This window comes from Cyanistes caeruleus, chromosome 5 (genome assembly GCF_971803275.1).
Source record: "Cyanistes caeruleus chromosome 5, bCyaCae1.hap1.1, whole genome shotgun sequence".
Classification (NCBI taxonomy): Eukaryota; Metazoa; Chordata; class Aves; order Passeriformes; family Paridae; genus Cyanistes; species Cyanistes caeruleus.
In genome coordinates, this window is record NC_141705.1 from 9319360 (window position 1) to 9341604 (window position 22245).

Genomic DNA, 22245 nt, shown 5'->3' on the forward strand with positions numbered 1-22245 from the left:
TGATGTTTCGTTACTTTTTTGAAAGGTGGATGTGTGTGGGCTGTGAAGATTATTTGAGCAAGTCACTTTTAAGAAGGAAGAAAAATATTGGAAACTAATGAAAAATGTTTTAGCTGTTGATAATTTCCTTTTTCATAATAACAACTGAATGGAACATATTAGTAAAACTCATTTACTGTACACCCACATTGTATAATTTTTAGAGAGTATGTTGGGTGCTTAATCCAAGATGCCAGAGAAGAATCTAGTCTTTTTGACTTAATCACTTGTTTAAGATGTGGTTTAGCATGGCATGTATTTTTAGACAGCAAGAAAGACTATTTATCATGGTCAGTTAGTACGTGGTAAATTAAGGGGTGAAATTACAGTCTGCTCTTTACCTGCATTCATTCCCCATGAGGACACTTCTAACCCTTAGCTGGAGAGTGGGGCAGCCAGAGCCACTCCCAGGTCCAGCAAAGCTGCCGTGTCACCGCCTCTTCCTCCCTTCTATCCCCATCTTTCTCTCCCCGTGTAACTTGCTGTGTTTGCAGCAGTTCCTGTCCCTGCACTACGGTGCCACACGGCTCCACAGTGCCTTGGCAGGGATCTTTCTGGCACGGGGTTCTTTTGCACTTGCATGAAGTGAGCTCTAGATGTTACTGCCAGTGAGGAGGGTGAGGCTCCCATTGTGGGAGTGAGTGCTTGACAGCTACCACCAGCCCTGCCCCTAAAGCCTGTCAGACCCTCAGTCTCAGTTTCCAGATCATTCCATGTCCATTCCATTATATCCATGCATTTGGCTGTGGGATCATTTCCGTGGCCTTTCACCTGCATCCCTGTGTGTGTGTTCTCTCCTGCTGGTATTAGTGTGCCTCATCTTGAATATTGTGTGCAGTTTTGGTCACCCCAGTATAAGAAAGACATTAAAATATTAGAGAGTGCCCAAAGGAGGGCAACAAAGATGGTGAAGGGCCTTGAGGGGAAGCTGTGTGAGGAGGGGCTGAGGCACTTGGTCTGTTCAGTATGGGGGAGACTGAGGGGAGCAGATACACCTTCCATGCGAGAGGAAGAGGACGGGCAGACATTCATCTCTTATCTCTGGTGACAGTGGCAGGACCTAAGGGAATGGCCTGTGTCAGGTGAGGTTTAGGCTGGATATGACAGAAAGGTTTTTCAGCCAAAACTTTCCATTTTTAAGGCTTGTGTGTTTTATCTAGGAAAAAGTTCAAGACCACCAAACAGCTAGGGATTATTAATGCCCTTAACTGGAAGTGAAACAGAAGTAAGAATAAAAGGTGCTGAGTCTCTGGTTATAAGCCTTTTTGTCTAGGAAAAAAGTCAGGAAGAAAGACAGTTAAAATAAACATGAATTAATAAGGGAAGGATATCATGTAGTTTCTGCTGATTCTCAGGATCTTTTCTGATGTTTGTTTTGCTTGGCCTTTCTATCTGCATCAAGATATGAAACCCTACAGCTTGAGATTCAGTGATTTCCCTTTGAAACAAGATAGTGTTTCAAGTCTCCAAAGACTGAACTATCACAGCTGTGATGGTAGAAGTGTGGAATAACTCCCTTGGCCTCAGACTCAGTTACTGTAAATAATTTTATGAGGTGTGGTTTAAGCTAGGCTTTCCTGTTGCTCTTGTGTGTGAGGGGGTTTTATGAAGGTGGGTTTTTCCCTTAACATATTCTTTGTAATGATAGCAGTGCCTTCTGAAAAGCCCTGGATTGACACTCTGGACATCAAAAGTCTCTGCTCACAAAGCACATACTGAAATACTGCCTAGATGATGTTGAGGCATAACTTGAAGGGAATAATTTGTTAAGAGTGGAGGATAATTCAGTCTCTAAAGCTACTCAGACTCTGGCCCTAAGCAGCTACCACAAAGATCAGTTTGTCCCCAGACTCCATCACCTTTATTTTTTCTCCTCTCTAAGTCTGTTTAAAGCATTTCCCAGTGTCTTATTCTTTCAGATAATTTGATGGAAGACTGAGTATCCTCAGTCTACTTTAGAGATTTCCCCTCTCTCACGGTCATAATGCTGGTCATTTCAGGTACAGCTGCTTTTCATGAAGTCTGGTTAATTTGGACACCAAACTTGTGTGGCCAATATATGGCTCTTAACGTCCTGTAAATATGTCTCATACCTTGTCACCAGGCGGATTAGTCATGCCTGGTCACCAATATTTAGTTCTGAATTCTCTCCTACAGCTTTTCTTCACATTTTATTGTTATGTTTTATGTTTTAGGAGTATAATATTACTCATATTTTCTGTCTTTTGATTTCCAAGGGGTCTTGGTTCCAGCTGGGTTCCAGCTCTGCAGGATGTGAGCTGGCTGTGTCACACCTCAGCACACCACTGGTGTCACTGGATAGCACACATGGGTCAGGGTGGCAGCACTGACAATTGCAGTGGACAGGAAAGGTAGCGCTGAGAGAAAGGTTTAATGGTTTCTGTCAAGGCAGACTCTTCCATGCAGGGGTTTGGCACAGCTGCTGTGTTATCTCCCATTCTGTAAGAAAACACAGATGTACACTTGCTTATCTGAGATGTGAGGGTGTGTCCTGACCTCAATGTCCTGAATCTCGTTTTCTGGAATTTTCAAGAGACAGAAAACTATCAAAATCTTCATGGGCTGATTTCTTCCTGATAGAAACAGTTCTTGGTGCTTTATTTGTGATGTTCTCTTCTGGATGAAATCAAAGATTCCTTCATGTAGTGAGTTCTTCCAAAGCCTCTCAAAGGCAAATATGGGGAATTGGTTTCCTCTACTCATTATTGTTGCAGAACATCAGACTGTCATTTGGCCTGGTCTCAGGAAGAAAGAAGCCAATAACTAGCATGTACTTCAATTCCATTTATATGTTCGTATTTCTTCTTAAGTTATACATAGATGCAAAATCTAAGCTTCAGTGGATGAAGATAATCAATAAACAGCATTCAAGTTTAATGTTTTGTCAGTGTTTTTCAGTTTTGTTGTCTGGCTTGAATTTTCTAAGTATTTATTTTTACTTGATCTCTCTGGAGACATGGGTGGTTTCAAAGTAGCTTCCTAATTTTAATTTTAAAGAAATGGCTATCCCTAACACAAGAACACCTCAAGCAAGCTTTCAGCTGGTCTGAAATACCCAGAGGGTAGGAGAATGTTGTCCACAGGAGCTGCACAGGCCAGTTTGAAAGCTGGTGCTGTAGAGTCGGCCGAAGCAGCAGCGTGTCCCAGTGGTTAATGGCAATGAGGAAGCTGTCTGGCATGTGGCAAGGTGAGGACAAACCTCACCTGAACCTCAGGTGTCCCTATGAAGCAGTTCTCAGCTTTCAGGGACAGTCCAGGTGATATTGCAAGATTGGAAATGTCAGCCTGAGGCTGAGCATTGCCCAACCCCACTTTGTAGGGAAATACTTTCACTGGCAAACTCAGCACTGCTCTGAGTCCAAGGAATAAGTTCCCAGCTCTGGGAGTACGTGAATTGCGTGGTAGCCAATGTCCTGAAACACACCTGTCCTTGGGCACCAGTCAGTATTAGTGGGACACAGCTTGTTCCATGTTGGAAATGAATCTGACAGCTTTTTCCCCAGTATTCTGTCCCATTAGTGGTGGTGGCAGTGTTTGCAGTGACACTGTGGGAAATCCAGGTTCAAGTTTTGCTTTGTATGTCTGGGGTGGTACAAACCCCTCCTGTCCATATGCTCATGAGAGGAGATGCTGGGAAGAAGAACCAGACACTGATTGCAGTTTCTGCCTGTGGGATTCTGCACACACTTCATCACATATGGTGCATATAAAACATACCATCCTCCTGCGGCCTCCAGGCTCCATTTCCCCCAAAAAAGGGTTTATAGCCACTCTGTAAACCTCACAGAGACTTGCTGTGCAGCAGCAAATGTAGGCTTTTGTGGCACAATGGATTTTCAAACAGCACAAGCAGAGCTGGCTCCCAGAGAGCGAGCTGAGGAACAAACCCACGTGAAGAGTCACAGAGCTCTGTGCAGCTGATTTGGCCTGTGTATGATCTGGACTAATCAGCCCAAGTGGAAATCAATACTTATGGAGTCACTTGGCATCTGCTTTCTGAGCCAGTTTGTTCAGAGCCAGCTCTGATATTTCTACACAGTAGCACATTGTCTTTGTGAATATATTCTCCATGCTGCCCATAAAATCACTGTAGCACTCTCATTGCTTGCATGTGCCATTGCTAACCCGCATCATTATGTGTCCTGGAGACCCATAGTATAGGATATACAAGTGAAAAAGGCCAAATTTCACCCATATTATTTACTGGTAGAGTACATATTTTCTACCCTAGATAATCTAGATCACATGTATTTAATGACTTCTAATATTAAAATTACTTAATGCTGCTCAGAGATGGCTTTTATTTTGCAATACCAGAACTAAAAAGTATTTTGTGTATTGCTTCTAATGTAGCTGCCAGTGTTGGCAAACATATATTCCAAGGGAAAGATTAAGCAGTGTAGACAGCGGTGTAAAAAGCAGAGTATAAAGCAGGCTTAAGACAGACATCTCTAAGTGGGTTATCTTCACATGGATATAAAACATAGAGGAAAGAAAATGCAATGCTATTCATCAAAGCTATGATCACTTACGTAAGGGTTGAACACGGATGAGTACTTATGAATAATTCTCCTTCTTTTGACTTTTAGTTGTCCTTTAAGAGCATAAAATATGATTTAGAAACAGATTGTGGAACACTGGAATGAAAATGCATAGGAACATTCGGCGAAAAGAATAAAGTATATCAAATTGATCTGAAATATTTATGAAAAAGCAAAATGAATGTTGGTAAACCTGAAGCCTAAAGGAGCAGTGGTGGAGAAACTCTGTACAACAGTCTTCAAAGAAGAGGATGTCCATGTGGGAGAAGGGAAGCCTCTGCAGGAAATAGAGGATGTGTCCTTTTGGGTGTTTATTTGCCAGTGGCACTGTACTTTCACCAGCCAGGATGCTGCATGGCTGTGCTGACAGCAGGCTGTTCACCAGATGGAAGCGTTAGATCCGAGGGGAAAAGGACCTGCTGGTGCCAAAGCCTTGTTACCATGACATCTAATCTGGTTTAGAGAAATCTCTAGCAATTTGTAGCAAATTGCCTGAGAGGTGATAACAGGTTTAGTTTTATGCAAGGAAATTCTCAGAGAAATTCTCAAGTCCTCAAGTGCCCCGAAAAGGATAACAAATATTGGAGGGCAGAAAACATGTTCTAGAAGATGTTCCAGAAGGTGCTGGGGCTTTTCAATCATAGCTGTAATGCTGTGCAAATGTTCATGCAAATGTCAGCACTCAGTCAGAAAGGTGTGTTTGTTTAAGAGATAATTTGTGCTAGTGAAATTTAGCATATTTTATGCTTACCTGAGGTATCATTACCAGAACAATCTGGCACCTGGTCTTAATCTCCAAATATCAACAGAAGGAGCATTTATTTCCTTAGCTAGTTTGTTCCACTCTATATATGTTATGGTCCATACCACTAATAAAAATATCTTGGATTCATCTTTATTTAGGACTCAATCTTTGTATCAGCTACAAATTTTTCCATGGTTATTTTATTTTTACTTCCATACCATTTCATGATGAGCCTCACTGAGGACTTCTTGAAATCTTTCAGCTATTTCTGAAACTGTGCAATGTTTGGATTATTTGAGCTTTGTATCACCCAATCTCTATCAGGGTGTCAAGGCTGAAACACTGAATACATCCTTGTCCTTTCATCAGATTCTTTATCTATTTTACCACTATTTTACCTGAGGTGAACAAACTGTTTGTTTATTTGCACAAATCTCCCCCCAATATATCTGCATATTTTTATTGTTGGCACAACAGTTGCACTCCTCTGGTCTTGAAATTTCTACCTGCATTTAATTTTGTTAATGCCAAAATCTATCAAGAAGTAACAGTAGGCCACAGTCTGCTTTTTCACACTTCCTGCGTGCAAATAATGCAGGTTGGCTTATTTAACAGTACCCCAAGAGATGCCTTTTATCATCATCTGACTTATTTGCTAACTTGACCACAGTTCATCATCTTCATGTGATGTGGAAATATCATATTCCTTCCTCCAAATATAAATTAAAACTCCTTAGGACTTCTGCATTTTCTGCATTGTTGTCAGCAGATTTATAATTTGCTTTGATTAATGGGCCTTCTGTGGTAGCTAGGGTTTATTTTATTCTTAATGCATGTCTAAATTTTCTACTTGCTATCTTTACTCCCAGCTTCTTCTTCTAATAGATTTCTGCCATACGCTGGCAGTCACCCACCCCGTGGCAGCCTGTTTTGAAAACCTGTCTCTGACAGCTACAAAACAATCCTCTCAGGAGGGGGCTTCCAGGAAAAAAGGCCACTCACACATAGCAGGCCTGATCTACCTGCGACCTAAAAGGCACCAGGCCTCAATAATTGTTTGCTGAGACCATCTGTTCCTGTATGGAGGTTTTCAGCTGTGATGGAAAACATTTCTGTGATAAGCAGCTCATGTTTGGGTTGAGGGAATTTATGATGTTTAGGATATTTGTGTGAGAGAGCTGCCTGTGGGTGCTGCTGGTGCACTGACTGATCCCCTGACAAGCTGAACATGTTTCAGAGAGGAGGTAACCAAGCCTATGATGTCCAGAAAGCCTTGAGGTCATGCTGTGGGTTTGCATCACCCTGCCAGATCCTGAGATCATGAAGTTCACCACAGTCTGTGACCACTGTGTCACTGGAGAAAGCAGAGGAGGGGCTTTTTGCACAGGCCAGAGATACAAAGAATTACAGAATCACACAGAAGGAGATTGGAAGAGACCCTCAAGATCATCGAGTCCAACCCCTGCCCTAACACCTCAGCTAAACCATGACACTGAGTGTCACAACCAGTCTGTTTTTAAACACATCCAGAGATGGTGACTCCACCACCTCCCTGGGCAGACCACTCCAGTATTTTATCACTCTTTCTGTAAAAATCTTTTTCCTAATACTCAACCAATATTTCCCTTGGCACAGTTTGAGACTGTGTCCTCTGGTTCTGTCAGTTGCTGCCTGGAGAAAGAGATCGACCCCCACCTGACCACAACCACCTTTCAGGAAGTTGTAGAGACTGATAAGGTCTCCTCTGAGAAGGGGAAGAAATGGCTAATGCACCCTGCCTTCAGCACAGGAGCAGAACCTAGGCTTGGCGTGGTTCTTAGAAATCAAGTATACTGATTTTCAGTAGAGGGGAGAAGACAGAGAGCACATGGACGCATGGAACTCCTGGCTGCCTAAGTGTGGGTACCAAGCACCATTGGAAGTGCTCTGAGCAGTGAGGCCATATCTGCAGCTGCAGCTCCAAGGACAGGGGTGCCTTGTGCAGCTCCTATTTCACAGCTGTCAGCTCCTTGGGAAAGCTCAGGATACCTCAAGGCATCTCAAATGGCAAAAAAAATGCAAATTGTTAGGCATTTGAATTAAGCCCATTGAGCAAGAGTCAGGTTAATACACCATAATTGAGGAAGCTAAGTGGAGATACTTCATTTGCAAATAAAGCTTCCTTCAAAACCAATGGAAATCTAGGGAATGTACCCTAGTAATTTGATAAAGAATAGGGAGGTGCATTTGGGTAAGCTGAGTAGCTCTTTTGAAATATTGACCGGGCATAGGACACTTTTGCCTCAACAGAGGCACGTTATGGCTGGTCAGGTACCTCACCTGGCCCCTGGCTGTGCTCCTGGCATGCAGGTCCTGTGTTACAGCTGCCCTCCCTGTGCAGATGTCACTGATGCAGCATCTTAAATAATATTAGCCATTTATGTGTGCAACAGGAAAGCTAAAACCAAGCCCTAGAACTCCACTACATAAGAACATTACCAAGCCAGCTCACACAGAGATGTTTCAGTTTTGCAATATTAATCTGGAGCTGAATCTCACTTGATGTGTTTGATGCAGGACTCAGATATGTTGAAATAATTGGTGTTTCCAAGCCTAACATTGTGCTTAGTTTGTTTGGAAGGGTAACATTTCTAGACTGCATGTCAAAATGTAGCTGCAGTGTCCACACCTTTACATGTTTCATTTTTAACCTCTGCAGGATATGTCCTAGGCTCAGATGCTCTATCTGTAAAAGCAGAATATACTGGCAGTTTTCTGTCCTTTGTACCACTGAGACCTACAGTGTCTTCACATAATTTATGCACTTTAGTGACCACAGGGAGAGTATTAGCATACCTAGCAATGTACACCATGGCCTGGAGTGAAGGAGGCACACTGATACCATGTGAGCAAGGAGCTGCAGCACTGTATGATTGTCCCTTACAAATTACAGCTTCTGTCGCCTCGGTTTTGCTGTGCTTTATTCCTAATGTGAAGAGATGTTTTGCAAGAGGAGAAAGAGGAAATTGCAAAGACTTTCTCAGGCACCAGTCTGTTCGCATCAGAAACAGAGAGCTGTTCTACTTCTGCAAACACACATCAGTTCTGATCAAGGCAAAATTCTCTCCATTTTCCTGGAGGAAAAAAATCACTGGAAATATTTTGTAGCATCAGTGAGTTTTGTGTGAGCAGAAACAGGAGAAATCTCTTCTTTTTCTCAGCCATTCAACATGTCACCAGATAATTCTGCCCTGATGCGCTGGAGAAAATTCAGTTATGAGTGGGGCTAAATAATTACTTGGATATATTATATCTGTCAGGAGAAGATTTCAAATTTCATTACAAACAGCAAGAAAGTAACTTTCATAACACTTGGTGATGTAAAGAAAGGTGAAGGAAAATTCATATCATGCTGAAAATATGTGGTTGGCTTAATTTCGAAAAATATAGGGCTTGGAAAAATAAATGAGCTGCCTTATCATTGTACTAAGAGCAAAAATAACCATAGTATTAAAAAAAATAGAGAAAAAAAAAACACTGACTGTTTACAAATTAGAGATTAGAACAGCTCAATCTCTTCAGATTTTTGGCAGCATGAATGAGAGCTTGCAGGAAAAGACAATTTTGTGCTGCACTGAAGCTTTTGGTACCTTGTTTCACTGGTGGTTTCACTGGCCCATATGTTTTCTAAAAGCCTTCCTATAGACTTCCAGTTTTTCAGTTAACTGTATGCTTTGTGACTACCATTTTTCCTTACCATTATTATCTGGTCTTGATATGCAAGTAAATATTATTATATTAGAGCTGACAGATAGACTTTAAAGATCAGATTGCTGTAATTTCTCCTATATTTCTACTGCATACTGCAGTGTTTCACAGTGCATGGTCCTGGCACCAGCTCTGTTCTGTAACTCCACAGCATCTCTTGTGCTTGCTTATACTTATCCATCCTATACCATATCTATTTCTGCCTTAAAATTATGTGGGGCATGGATATAATTTATTGTTTAAATAAATTTGTTTATTGTAAACCATCATGTTAATTTATGGATAGTAAAATTATCAAGAGATGAGTCACAGACAATGCCACCCATGTCTCTCCTGTTTCCTTATTCTCAGTTCAAGGTTCACATATTTTCATTAAGACTGATACAGTTTGATGTTTAAACTTCTCTTGAAAATGCTGCATTTTGGATATGTTCTTCAATCTGAAGTGGGGTGTTGGGGTCTGGAGTCCTCTGTATTATGTATGTCACAGAGTGTGCACTCTTCAGAGCTAGACTGCAGGGTACCAGACAGCTTCCCCAAGGAGACAGCGCTCCTTTGTTCAGTTCTGGCTGTGTTCTTGGCTTATTAGTTGAATTCTTGGCACAGTTGTTGGACAGATGTCCACAGCAGTCACAATCACAAGACTGTTTTGGGTCTTCTGGTTGTTAGGTTTGGTTTCTAAGGAGCTTTCAGCTCCCTTTTCATTGTCTGTGCCCTTTTGAGAAATAGCTGTCCTCTCTGGCACCTTTCTGAAGGGTGAGATGATTTTCTACATAGTTCTGATCTCTCTCATCCTGATAGAACTGCTATGTCACAATCTTTCAGTCATATCAAATGCACAAATATTTATTGCTTAACCATTGTAGAAAAGGTAAAAAACCCCCAAACCTCAGAGATGCTACCTCTGCTGAAATTTTAGTGTTTGTACTAGCTTCACCTGAGTCTTGCTGGAAGTCCCAGAAAAATTCATGGTGAGTGTACCAGGCAATGGATTGAGCTTGACAAAATATGAAACAATGACTCAGGTGCTAAGAGACAACCTACAGTTCATCAGGTGACTACAGAGAAATCAGCTGAGGCATTCCCATAATGACAACAATTTGTATAACATATTTTAAGAGTAGTGATGATAATATAAGATTTATATTGGTCCTATGGAAGGTCCATCTAGTTCAGTACTTTTCTCCAAAACCTTCAAAATGGCAAACGTTCTGGAGGGAGAAGTGTTATATTTTTGTAATTGATGATGGGTTTTTCTGCTTCAGGATTTCCCAGGCACACTTGAAACCTGACTGAACTCCTAACATCCACAACATCCTGAAGCAAGGACATCTACAGCCTAATCACAAAATCACCACATTCTATGGCATTTTCCTATGCCTTTTTTGCAATGGGGTATCTTGCATTAAAAAGGTTTCCAGGCTGTGAAGCTTGATAGATTTGTACTATGACATGAGGCTGTTCTCAGATTTGTTCCTGGTTCTGTTGCTGATAGTCACTAAATGTTCCATTTGCAGTTTTACTATTGTTGAGTATTGAACCGCCAGCTTTTTGGAACTCCTACAACCCAAGTTCTCATTCCTCAGTGGTAACAACCAGATCAGGGCCCATTTTATTTGCTGTTAGGAAGATTCTTGCAATTATGTGCTCTGCATTTCATCTTGCTCTGTTGCTCAGTAGAATTAAGTCTCTCCCCACACCCAGCATTTATCTTTACTATCCCAAATAACACTATATCAGCACATTTTTTCATCTCCCTTCTCACAGCAAATTTTGCATTATAATACTTTTATTAGGTTGTTTATGACTATGTTGAACAGCTTTAATGTCATGCCAGTCCCCAAGGAAGGAAAATGCATTTCCTCACAGAGAAAATTGCTTAAATCCTGCCGCCTTTTTCCCATGTTTCTGGACATCGGTGGTCAGTTTCTTGAAGAGTCTTGAAAAGTAACAGCACTGAAGGTGTTTTAGAAATCTGAATAGGCTGTATGTGCTGGATCTCCCTTTTCACATGCCCAGTGACTCCATCAGGGAACTCCAGCAGATTTACTTGTGAGGGATAAATCTTTCTAAGAACTATGCTGCTTCCTTCATGAGACATTATTGCCTCTCCTAATTGTTTTACTACATTCTATTAATTCACTGGTCCAGATGACATGCCTGTAGAACTCTGACTTTTGTAACAACTGAAGAAAAATCACAATCACATTTCCTGCCTTTCCCTTCTCAGAAAAAACACTGCTTTTAAGCCAAAGGTTATACACCACAATTTGACTATATTACCTTAGAACATCTGGGAGAATACAGTCTTGTTCAGATGAAAAGGTCTTGCATGAGAACTTCCCTACCTACTTAGAGAAGTAAGATATTTATTCAGTTTTTCTGTAACACTCTCCTATGATCTTATCTTCTCCAAGGCTAACTTTAAACTTTAATCACATATTGACTCTACTGATTCCCTTTTTTTGCTTCCTGCACTTGATGCATTTGGAAAAGGATTTACTATCAGTTTTTATACTTACTGAAAGTTGCTTTTAAACAACAGTTCTGGCCTATTTTACTTTGCTTTTAAGCTTTTAAAAATCATTATTATGTAAGTATTTGCATATGCATTGGTTTTAAAGGACACTGTGATAGATTCCACATCCTTGCAGGATGTAAAATATCTGCTCAGGTTTGCTCAGTTCAAAAGGAGGATTGCAGTGAGAATGCTTGCCAGGAAGATGCTGAAAGCAGTGTTAAAGAGAGTTAAAGTCTTCGTGTTAACAAGTGTTTAAAGGTAACTGTGGGAGCAACAGTGCAAACATAGCCCACATGCAAAGAAGGATTTGAGAAAGGGCATGAGGATATCATTAAGGTAAAAGGGCAGGATGAGGGCTATTCAGTGTCCTGTTAGGGAGCAAAGCTGGAAACTGCCTGGTTTCCCTAGCAGTACTTGCCACCCACAGCAGCAACTTCAGCTCCCTGCAGCAGGCAGACAGCTGCAAGAGCTCCATTCTTCCTCCCACTAGAAGGGTTTTGGTGCTGCTGCAGCCTTCAACCCTGGGGTGCTGTTCCTTTGTTGTGCCCAAAATAAAGCCTGCTCCTGAGACATGCCTGCTTTCACATTCTTCTAATGATGATTTCAGACCTAAATCCTCCTACATGGTACTGAAACCTGTAGCCACCAAGCTTGCTGGTGTTCTTGCCTTCATAAGCATGTCTGCAGATGAAGAGTTCTGAAAGGCTGCATTGCTGTGCTGGATTTTATGTCTTGCCCTTCACTCTTCTTGGAGTGAGCCATCTTAAAAAGGCTATAGTTATGTGAGTAGTAATTTCCTTCTGGAAACTTCACAGCCGTGTAAGTTATATCACTTTGACAAGACGAAAATGTTGTTAGTCACTAGCAGCAGACTGGAATTGTTCTGATGATTTCCGTTCCCATGCAGTTTGCTGCAGCAGGCTGGAAGGAGTAGGAGGAGATCACAGCACAGAGCACTCAAATCATGAATTGTAGGTTGGAGATTTAGCAGTGGGTTATTTGGGATTCTCTGCCCCTGCAGCCGAGGCTATCTTTTGTTTGCTGGGTTTCAAAAGTGGTAAAACGAGCCCTTTACCTTGAGATGTGTTTCACTGCCACTAAAGATTTGGTGGTTACTGTCATTCTAATTATATGCTTAGTGTGAAACTGGTTACATTTTGGATTTTAAGGAAATATTCCTTTGGAACTTATTATGGAAACTGATGTTTCTCACTGGGCTTGCCAGAACACAGGTTAGCAGATGAGATCATGTGGTAAAAGTTCATACTTTGTGCTAACAAGGACAGACAAGTTAAGGAAAATACATTCTTCTAGTCTCAATAATGGCAATCTCCTCATTTAATAAGTATAATCATGAGGATCGAAAATCCCAGCTATCCACAGTGTGGTTATTTCCTCTGGAAACAATCCTCAGACAGATTACTTTCTTGGAATTTTTATGAAACCCTGTTTTTCAAATACCATTCATGTTCTTTCTAGATATTTCATGCAACTGCAAAACATGTTAATCAAATGGACATCCCTGAGTTTCCCATTACAGATCTCAGCAGTGTAGATGCCAAACCCAAATTATAGCTGCTTCCACACAAGCACACTGAGAGCCAGGCAGGAGAGAATGTTGTTTGCTGCAGAGAGGAGTGATACAATCTGCTTGCAAATGCAGCACAACAAAAAAGAAATGGAATAATCTGTGATGCCAGGGACAGTAACAACCACAGACAGATCATTTTACCCTTGTCCTGCACATCAGCAACTCTGTAATATTGAAGGAGGGATGTACAAGCTGTCAGCCAAATATGTTGAAGAACTATTAGTGAGTTTATTTCCTTCAATCTTCAGCCAGGAAGCGTGACAGAAATAGGCAAAATGCCTTCACGAAGCCTTGCTTTTTCTGGCATGCTTCCTCCATCCATAATGGATTATTCTGTCTCTACAGGGATACATTTAAGCCCTGGAATTGGTTATGTAACAAATTAATTGCAGTATTTGTCAGCGTTAAAAAACAACAAAAAAAATCCAAGGAAGAGGTTGTATTTTTACCAAAGTTTTGATAAAAGTCCTATAAACACAAAAGAATATTGCTAATGAAAACATTTGCTTAGAATTTAAATCTTTTTCAAGTATCTCTGGCAATTCTAGTGAACAAAGGAAGAGAAGTATGCTCATTATACCTAAATACATTGCCATTTTAACAAATGTCTGTTGAGGAGAACAATCAGAATCCTTTCACCTCTTGGAGCAAGGAGGAAGTGTGCCACTATTGATGTGCACTGCCCTGTTACTGAGAGGCCCCATTAGGGCCCCTTGATAGTGTCTCTGGAGCCAGACTTGTCTGCATTCCCATGGGAGAGCAACTAAAAGAAAGAGCAGCAAGCAAAATCCAAAGTGAGCACGATTTTGGGGTAAACAACAGAATGAGAAATGCCTGAGCATATTTAAAGGCTTAGGTGTGTTGCATTTTTAAACAGGGAACCCAGTCCTGAATCCCAGAGTCAGGACTCCTGTTGGTATCACAGCACCAGCTTTTAATCTGTTGCTTCTGTATCTCTGTAGTTAGATCATTCTCTTGTGCTTTTCAAGCACAAGTATCTGAAATTTGACACAAATGCTTTCATTCCTTGAGACTGAGCATGTTTTTGTGCTTTTTTTTTTTTTTTTGGTAGGGTAATTGTCAGAATATAAATAACCAAAACAAAAATCCCCAAGCCCCCTATTCTCATTCCCACCCTAGGTCTGCACTTTGGATGGTGCCTGATTTGGTGCAGACAGCTTTCACCCGGCTCCTTAGGACTCCTTGTGCCACATGACTGAATAATAAGCAAGGAAAGAAACTTTCCTGGTGCAGCTGGAGCTCCAAGTGTGTAGTGAGCCATCACTAAGGGGAAATCAGGTATAAGCAGAGATTGTGCAAGAAACAGAAAGACTGATGGCCAGAGGTAAACTGTGTCTCAAGGCCAGGAAATGAGACTTGCCAAGTGTCAGCTAAATTAGACATGGGAAGGCAACTATTACAAATAAACCAAGGCTTTGCAAGCATGTTAAAAAAAAAAGAAAAAAAGAAAAAAAAGAGAACCAAGAAGGAGGAAGCAGAGCCACAAGGCATCGAGGGACAGAATTCTTTCTCAGAATTCTAGGTGAGCTGGTTAATGAACTCACAAATAAGTATTTTCATAAGTCTGTTAGATTTGGAGTTGAGTTCAGCTAAAAATTACATCCTATTTTTCATAATGAGGGTTATGCAAATTCTGTATTCTAGAAGAATGGAGGTGAAAGCAGTATCAGAACTATAGTCCCTTTGATCTGATTTGCCATATGCAAATTTGAAAAAATATTATGAAGATGTAGAGATAAATGATGTAAAACCGATTTTTCTCCTGAAGTAGACCATGTCAGACTAACCTGACCATTCTCTTTGATAAGAACATATGTTTTCTGATAAATTTAGGTTGGAATGTTTCCTCACAACAGCAGATTATTGTAATTCAAAATAATTGAATGGCTTCATTCAAGAAACATTCAAACAATGCTCTCAAGCATATGGTGTGATTTTTGGGGTATTCCTGTGCAGAGCCAGGAGCTGGACTCCATGATTCTTGTCTCAGTGCCTTCCAACTCACGTTATTCTATGATTCCACAATTTCAAGAATATGCGTTATGTGAACTGATAAAAGCTTCATATTCAAGTAATGAGTTTATTTGTTGGAGACAATTGAGAAAGCAAGCTCACAAAATAACTGTGATTTCCTGATGTTACACGAGTGTGATCCTAAAAAGTACTGGGCACAGCTTTTCCAGGAGGAATGAGCAAGCCTCCAAGTCCTCCCAGCTGGATCACTGCATACAAATTAGGTCACACAGAAAGCTTAGCTTGTACAGAAGCAAAATACAACTCAGAAGAGAGATGGAGAAGGGCCTGTTGCCCTGTAACACAGTTTGGATCAGGGCTTAGACTTTGGTTTGGGGGTGGGGAATATTTTCCTTGTGGAGGACCAAGTGTGCCTTTCCAACACGTTTGGCAGCCCACCCGCTAGCACGCTCTGCTATCCAGTAATAACACACATGGTAATTTGAATCACGGGCTGTACCCTATAAAATGAAATCACAGGGCATAATCAGCCAACAAAGTGAAGGTTCCCCACACCTGCTTGAGCTTAATGCATTAATCTGACTTCTCTGGAGACTGAAAGTTCTGGGTTTAGTCAGGCAGGAAAATAAATGCTGTAATTTCCACCAAGAGTCAGAATGTTCTGACACAGAGCTCACACCAAAATCGGTGGAAGAGCTACATTCAAACAGCTTTCCTGTGGCCTTCATGTGGGACTTGTGTTACTCAGCCTGCCCACGGCTGTACACAGCTCTCAGTCTTCGTGCAACAGAAACCTGAGGCTGCTGTTGGCTGGAGCTGTGAGAGAGCTCAAGAAACTTCATTTTCCTTAGGCCCTGGCAATGCAATGCCTTCTTCACAGTCAGAAATTATCTTTCTGTTTACATAGAGACTCCTTCACATCCAATAGCAGGTGTTAACAGCACTGTGTTTATGTTACAAACCATTCAAAAGTCATCACCAAACCCCAATTCCAGCTTTAGTCAGTCTCTGCTGTACTTTAAACACGTGGATTTTCATTTCACAGACCAGGACCCCTCTCTGTTGTATTCAGAAGAGGGACTCTATTTGCTACTTCATACTACAAAGTTCTGTGAATGACAAAGAGAAATACTAATAAATAGCATTGACAGGAAATATTGCATCACCACCTTATTTTCTGACCACAGAAACTACTCTGATACCACCATAAAGGTCAAAAGCTTTAAAACTGGGTTGGAGTATAAGCTGTGTGATCACTAAAGAAATCTGCTTCTTTTTATTCAAACAAGACTCAGAATGATACACAGATCAATGTTTTAATAATACTGCCTTATAGAGTGCTCTCTCCTCAGTTACATTCTTATTACAAAAGTAAATGGAGTTAAAACTTATCACTTTGTACCTCTCAGAATAGTAATTATTTAATAGTAATGATTTTTACACAGAGCCCGTGGGGCAGTGCCCACACGGGCTCCGATGGACACTCGCAAAGGAACGTCACCTTTCTATGCTACAGCCTCCTTTCTCCCTGTCCCGGTGCCTTCCAGGCAGGCACTTGGGTCACACCCTGCTGCCAGTCAGATAAAACCCGCTTCCAGGTCACGTCCTCCGGAGCTGCAGCTTCTGGAGGTGGCGGAGTCACGGTCCCTGAGGTGTTTAAGGGAAGACTACGCGGCAGTCAGTGCCATGGTCTGGTTGGTATGGTGATGTTCATAGGTTTGACCGGCCGATCTGGAGTCAGTGATGCTGTGCCAGGTGCACACAGACCCGAAGCAGTGGCCGCCGGCAGCGTTCACACGGAGCCCTGGCAGAGCCGAGCGGCGGCCGGGCTGGGGCCGGACCCTGCAGAGCCCGGGCGGGGCTGCGCTCCAGAGGCGGCTCCCAGGGACAGCTCCCAGCGGCGGCTCCCAGGGACAATTCCCAGCGGCGGCTCCCAGGGACAATTCCCAGCGGCGGCTCCCACGGGCGGTTCCCAGGGGCAGCCCCCGCGGCGGCTCCCACAGGCGGTGCCGGCGGGGCGGGAGGCGGGAGCGGAGGCCGGGCCGGCCCCGGCAGGTGAAGGAAGGGGCGGGCGCGGGGCGCGCTGGCCACGGCGGGGATGAGCGGCCGGTGAGGCGGTGCCGGCTGCCCGCGGAGCTGAGCCGGGCTGCGGCGGAGCTGAGAGCCCTGGGCCGGCGGTGCCGGCTGCCCGCGGAGCTGAGCCGGGCTGCGGCGGAGCTGAGAGCCCTGGGCCGGCGGTGGCGAGCCCCTGTCCCCGCGGGCTGGCGGGAAGGGCTCCCCTGTGCCCGCCTCTCCCGGCCCTCTGGCCGCCGCGGCGCTGCCGGAGGGCGCCGGGAAACTCCTCGGGTGAGTCACGGGAGGCTCGGGAAGCGGCGGGCCCCCGCGGAGCCCCAGTGCCGGGCGGGGAAAGCCGCGGGCCTGGCGGCCCCGGGAGCGGCCGGCCGGGCTCCCTGGGGAAGGTGCGGTTCCCGCGGCTCTGGGGGAAGCGGCCGGGAGACTCCAGGTGTCTGCTGGTCCATGGGCTGACACCTTCGGTTCCGTGCCGCTTTGCTCACCTGCAGGTGAGAGGTGGGATGGAGTGAAGTCATCGGTGTGAGTCCGCCCGTGGGGAAGGGCAAGGCTCTTCTGGGGGCAGGAAAAAGGTGTAGTTGCTTTCCTTTGGAAAGGGAAGAATGGAAGAGCTGTATTACCCACTTGTGCTGAGCTGTGGCTTTGGTGTTGAGTTAGGAGCATCAGGAATCATTTCCTAACATGTTTCCAGTGATAATATATGTATATGTTAAAGGATGAGGCAAGACGTTTTAGAGTTGAAACATAGAAGTGAAACTTAGGGTGCAAATGTATTGTGCAGCATTTTATTTAGTGGTACTATCTACTTTAATCTTGCATGCCCCGTCTTTACTTGGGTCCCATCTGTCGCTCCAGTCTAGCTGTGAACTTCGCGTTTGTCCGCAGGTGTGATGTGCAAGCTATGTGCTGTGCCTCTGGGAGCAGTAGAGAGCGAGGACACCTGGCATGTGCTTATTTAATTTGTCAGCTTTTATCCCCAAGTGACCAGTGCAAATTGGATACTGCTATCCCAAATGAATTGAGATGGTGGATAAATGTTTCCCCTCCTACAGGGAAGGCCTGACTGCTAAGACCATTTTCTGGAGTCTTGATGCTGCCAAAGTACAGGTCAGTAGTGGGACCGAACCAACCTTGTGCTGTGTCTAAATTCATCACTACAGGTGAAGAAATTCCTGAGTCTCCTGGTTTTGTGTGCGCTTGGCCTGGCTGTGCATTGAAGTTTCCTCTTGGCAATTAGTTGCATTAAACTAGTATGTTTCTTACTGCAAGAAGCAGTTTTCCGCTTTTTCTCTGCTCTAAGGGGTAGTGCATCACAATTTATGAAATAAATTTAGATCTGAATAATTATACACCTCTTCCGTTTATTTTTGGTTGTATTTGTACAAGAAATGTAGAGCTGAAGTCTCTGCAGTTTATTTCCTTCATTCACCTCTTTCATGCTTTAGACAAAAGCAGAGTTAACTATTTTTCTTTTAGGCATAACACATTTCTTTCCCTTCCTCTTGCAGTATTTTAGAGCCATCGTGCCATTGCAGGAGAGCTGATTAATAGATACCCCTTGCCAATATTCCATTACTGTGGAGTCAGTACTGGGTCAGCTTCGTGGTGGGTTAAATACTGCTTCCTGTTTGTAATTTTTTTGTTTTAAACTCTATCAGCTTTCTGTGAGCTTTTCCACAAAGCAGGACAACTTCATGCTAAAAGGCCTAGAAAATAAAGAGCTTTTTAGAAAAAGTTATAAAGGAGAGAGATGCAGAGATGACAGTTCTAGAAAGGGTTAAAAGGGTTTAAAGTTATCAAAGCAGTAAGAATGAGCACACCAAGATAAGTTCCTGCAGAAACCTTGGGCAGGGCTGTCTGAGTGAGAATTCCAGTGTTTGAGGCAAATCTGACCCGCTGACTGTGGATCTGTAAACTCCTGCAGGCGGGTGAACCCCTTGTACTTTGAAGACCAGATTTCCAGTCTAATATTATTGCTAGAAAATTTAGCTAGCCTACAAAATATGCCAAATAGGGAGGCATGAAAAGCTCCTTCTCCAATTTCTTAAGTGGATGTGAAGCAGTCTCCTTTGACAGAAAACCAGGCATGGCAGCCACTTTGGTAATGAGTGTTAGGTAGAAATGGAAATGCCTTAAGAAGTGTTAACTTGTTCTTTACACCACTGAAACACAAACATGGATGACCAAAAGGCACATACGTATTTGTCATTTTACCTGTAGGAAAGGTGCCTCTGACACTCAAACCTGGTGGTTGCAGAGTTGTTCTTTGCCCCACAGCCCTCAGGTTTCTGGTGTGTTTATTGCGCTGCATTACAAGCTTGCAGGAACAGAAGTGTGTGTTTTAACCTGACAACATTGACTTTGTGTTGGTGCATCTTCCAGTCTGTTTGGCATAGGATGTTAGACAATAGGTAGCTTATGCTTTTGTCAGGCTATCCAATAATTTTGTAAGTTGTTTGGAATGTTCAGCCTTGCAGGCATTGTGTCCATTAATTGTTTCTGGCTTAAGCCCTGATCTTAAAAGTACTTGCAGATGTAAGTAAATCTACTATTTGTCAAGTTTTAGTTTGTATTACTGAAGGATTAGGATCTTAGCTTGTTTGCTACTTCTACTGGACCTTGCAGGAAAGTTCATAGAAGCTCAGACTCTCAGTAGCATTGATTAATAGCTCTGTAAGGAATGATGAGGACTCCCAGCAGCTACTAGGTATCAGCCAGAATAAGTTGGTTTTGTTTAGATTTAAAAATATTAGTCAATACAATGATTCTTCCATGGTGTGTTTTGTCTTCTAATAGAGATGATTTTTTTTTAATAGATGGGAGAAAAGAACCTCTTTGATGTTTATTCCCCTCTTGTGTAGCTAAGCATTCTTCTGGCCTTTTATTTTTTTTTAAGGTAAATTTACTCCATGAAGGCATTTCCTCATAACATTTTTTTCACAATTGCCTTGGAACCTGTACTGTAGTAGAACTGTGTTTCAGTTGGGAATGACTGTTGGATGTTGGGAAGGGAGTTGGAGAGCGTAGAAATCAGGGGGATTTAAGGCAACCTCAAAGGTAATGTGAGGCTCAGTCATTTCTGTAAATACAGTACTGAAGGAAATGTATATTTCTTATATTGTTATCACATGTATATATGTCACTGTCTGTTCCTCCAAAATTTGTGAGCCATTGCTAACTCTTGTTAGCAACATCTCTCTCCTATTAACACTGCTTGCTTTGTGCTGGAAGGACTGAATGAGTTATGCCTTTTGTGATATGTTGAGGAGAGAGTTGAAGGCACTGAAGTTTTGATCAGTATAACTACACTGGGTATGGTTGTAAACTCAATAAATTATTTATCATGTTATAGATTGCAAGCACATGTATCTCTGGTTTGCTTGCTTTAGATGACTAGACTAGAGCACACAGCAGAATTTCTCTACACTATGCTTTTTAAGAGGAATATTGTGTCTGAAGTATTTCTCCAAGATCTGTTTGAAGATTTTTTTCAGTCTTGTCTCTTCTCCACATGCTTCTATGTTGAATTTCTTAATTTTTCCTTCCCAAGAAAGGGAATTGAAGAATCTAGATTTCATCTCACACATGGAGGAATTTGAAAACAATTTATCTTGAGATAAGGGATTAATTTTAAGCAAGGCAATAGTTAGGGCAGAATGCAGAGACATTAATTCCTATGGAAACAAACCTAAATGTTGTTCTCCCCCTACTGCAGCACACCAGCATAACTGAAATATTTATTTTGTTTGTGTGCCAACTCATTTCCTATAATGACCAAGTTCTTATCTCCTCCAAGGTGGAGTTATTGCAGCAGTTATGCATATCTGAATATCTTTGGCAGAAAGATACTTCAGGATGATGTACAGTGCAGAGAGGAATTGCAATCACTCAGAAATCAGACCTTGGCAATACTTCTGTCTGCAGACTCTGATTTTAGGAGCAGAGAAGGGAACAGCTTGCATGCCTATTGGGCGGATTCCTCATGTGTGTTTTTGCTGTAGTCACAGGCTGGTTTAACCAGGTTAATTCAGGGACACCTAATGTACAGCTAGGGCTTTTTCTAAAGTACTTCTGACAAATCCTAACTTCACAGGAAGTGGACATTCTGTGTCTGTCTCCTAAAACAGCTGTAAAGAACTGAGCTAAATAGATGGTGTGAAATAAATAAGTGTAGCAAAATTTAGGAATAGCTGCTTACTGAATTTTGCTGTTGGATTAACTTTCATGTCTGTAGTTGCCCTAAGGTAGGGGAAGTACACCTTTTCTTCCTTACAATCATTTCTTTCTGGAAAACCCATAGATAAAACCTAAAGTAGTCCAGGGAACCCTTGTTTTCATCCTCTTAATGCTTGAAAATTCTCACTGTTCAGCTGGTTGTGGTTAAAGCTTTCTGGAATTTTTACTTTCTTTCTGCTAAGTTATAGCATCAGCTGACAAACTGTACATCATTAATCATATATGATTGGAATCATGTCCATCCTAATGGAACAGCAGGTACATTTGAATCATAAGATCTGTTTTGTCTTCTAGAAAATGTGTATGTCTCTAATTCCAACCCAGCTTTTCTAGTGTTAACTTGGCAAAGAAAGAACTTCCCAATTCAAACTAGCTTTATATTCTTACATTTTTAAAAGGTAAACACTTTGGTATTAGTTAAATGCAACACTCTGCTGTGACTTAAAAAATACAAAATTTGTTTCGGTCAGGGTAAACCACTTCCTTGGATATCTTAGGGAAGAAATATAGGAATTCGGGGTTCTTTTCTTTATATTTTGACTGACTTATTTATGTAGGTGGTGCTACTATATATGGTAATGTGTGAGCACTTAAGGATGACTTTGTTAATTCCTGATAATTCCTCATTACTCAAAGTGGATTTAGGTGCCTATAGAGACTTTCACTCTCTTATGAAGCACTTATTAAAATTAGTACCTTCACATACATTCAAGATCATTTCATGAAAACTTTGAGTGGT

The 22245-nt window shown here is 42.2% G+C and overlaps 1 protein-coding gene across 20 annotated transcripts in view; it reads left to right on the top strand.

The window, feature by feature from the left end:
* SH3BP2 (SH3 domain binding protein 2) overlaps nucleotides 1–22245 on the top strand; it is a 62794-nt gene that overhangs the window by 8692 nt on the left and 31857 nt on the right. For 2 of the 20 annotated variants that reach the window (XM_086889427.1, XM_086889433.1), the window contains exons 1-3: nucleotides 16811–16894; nucleotides 18126–18213; nucleotides 18323–18377. The exons of 3 other annotated variants lie outside the window; for them this stretch is intronic. In XM_086889427.1, the coding sequence (XP_086745553.1) occupies nucleotides 18361–18377 (17 nt within the window). In that variant the 5' untranslated portion in view covers nucleotides 16811–16894; nucleotides 18126–18213; nucleotides 18323–18360. Of the gene's footprint in view, nucleotides 1–16779; nucleotides 16899–17219; nucleotides 17256–17289; nucleotides 17547–17739; nucleotides 17843–18125; nucleotides 18378–22245 lie in introns of those variants that run through there. 15 more of the 20 variants (XM_086889429.1, XM_086889430.1, XM_086889424.1 and 12 more) reach the window with 15 other exon arrangements.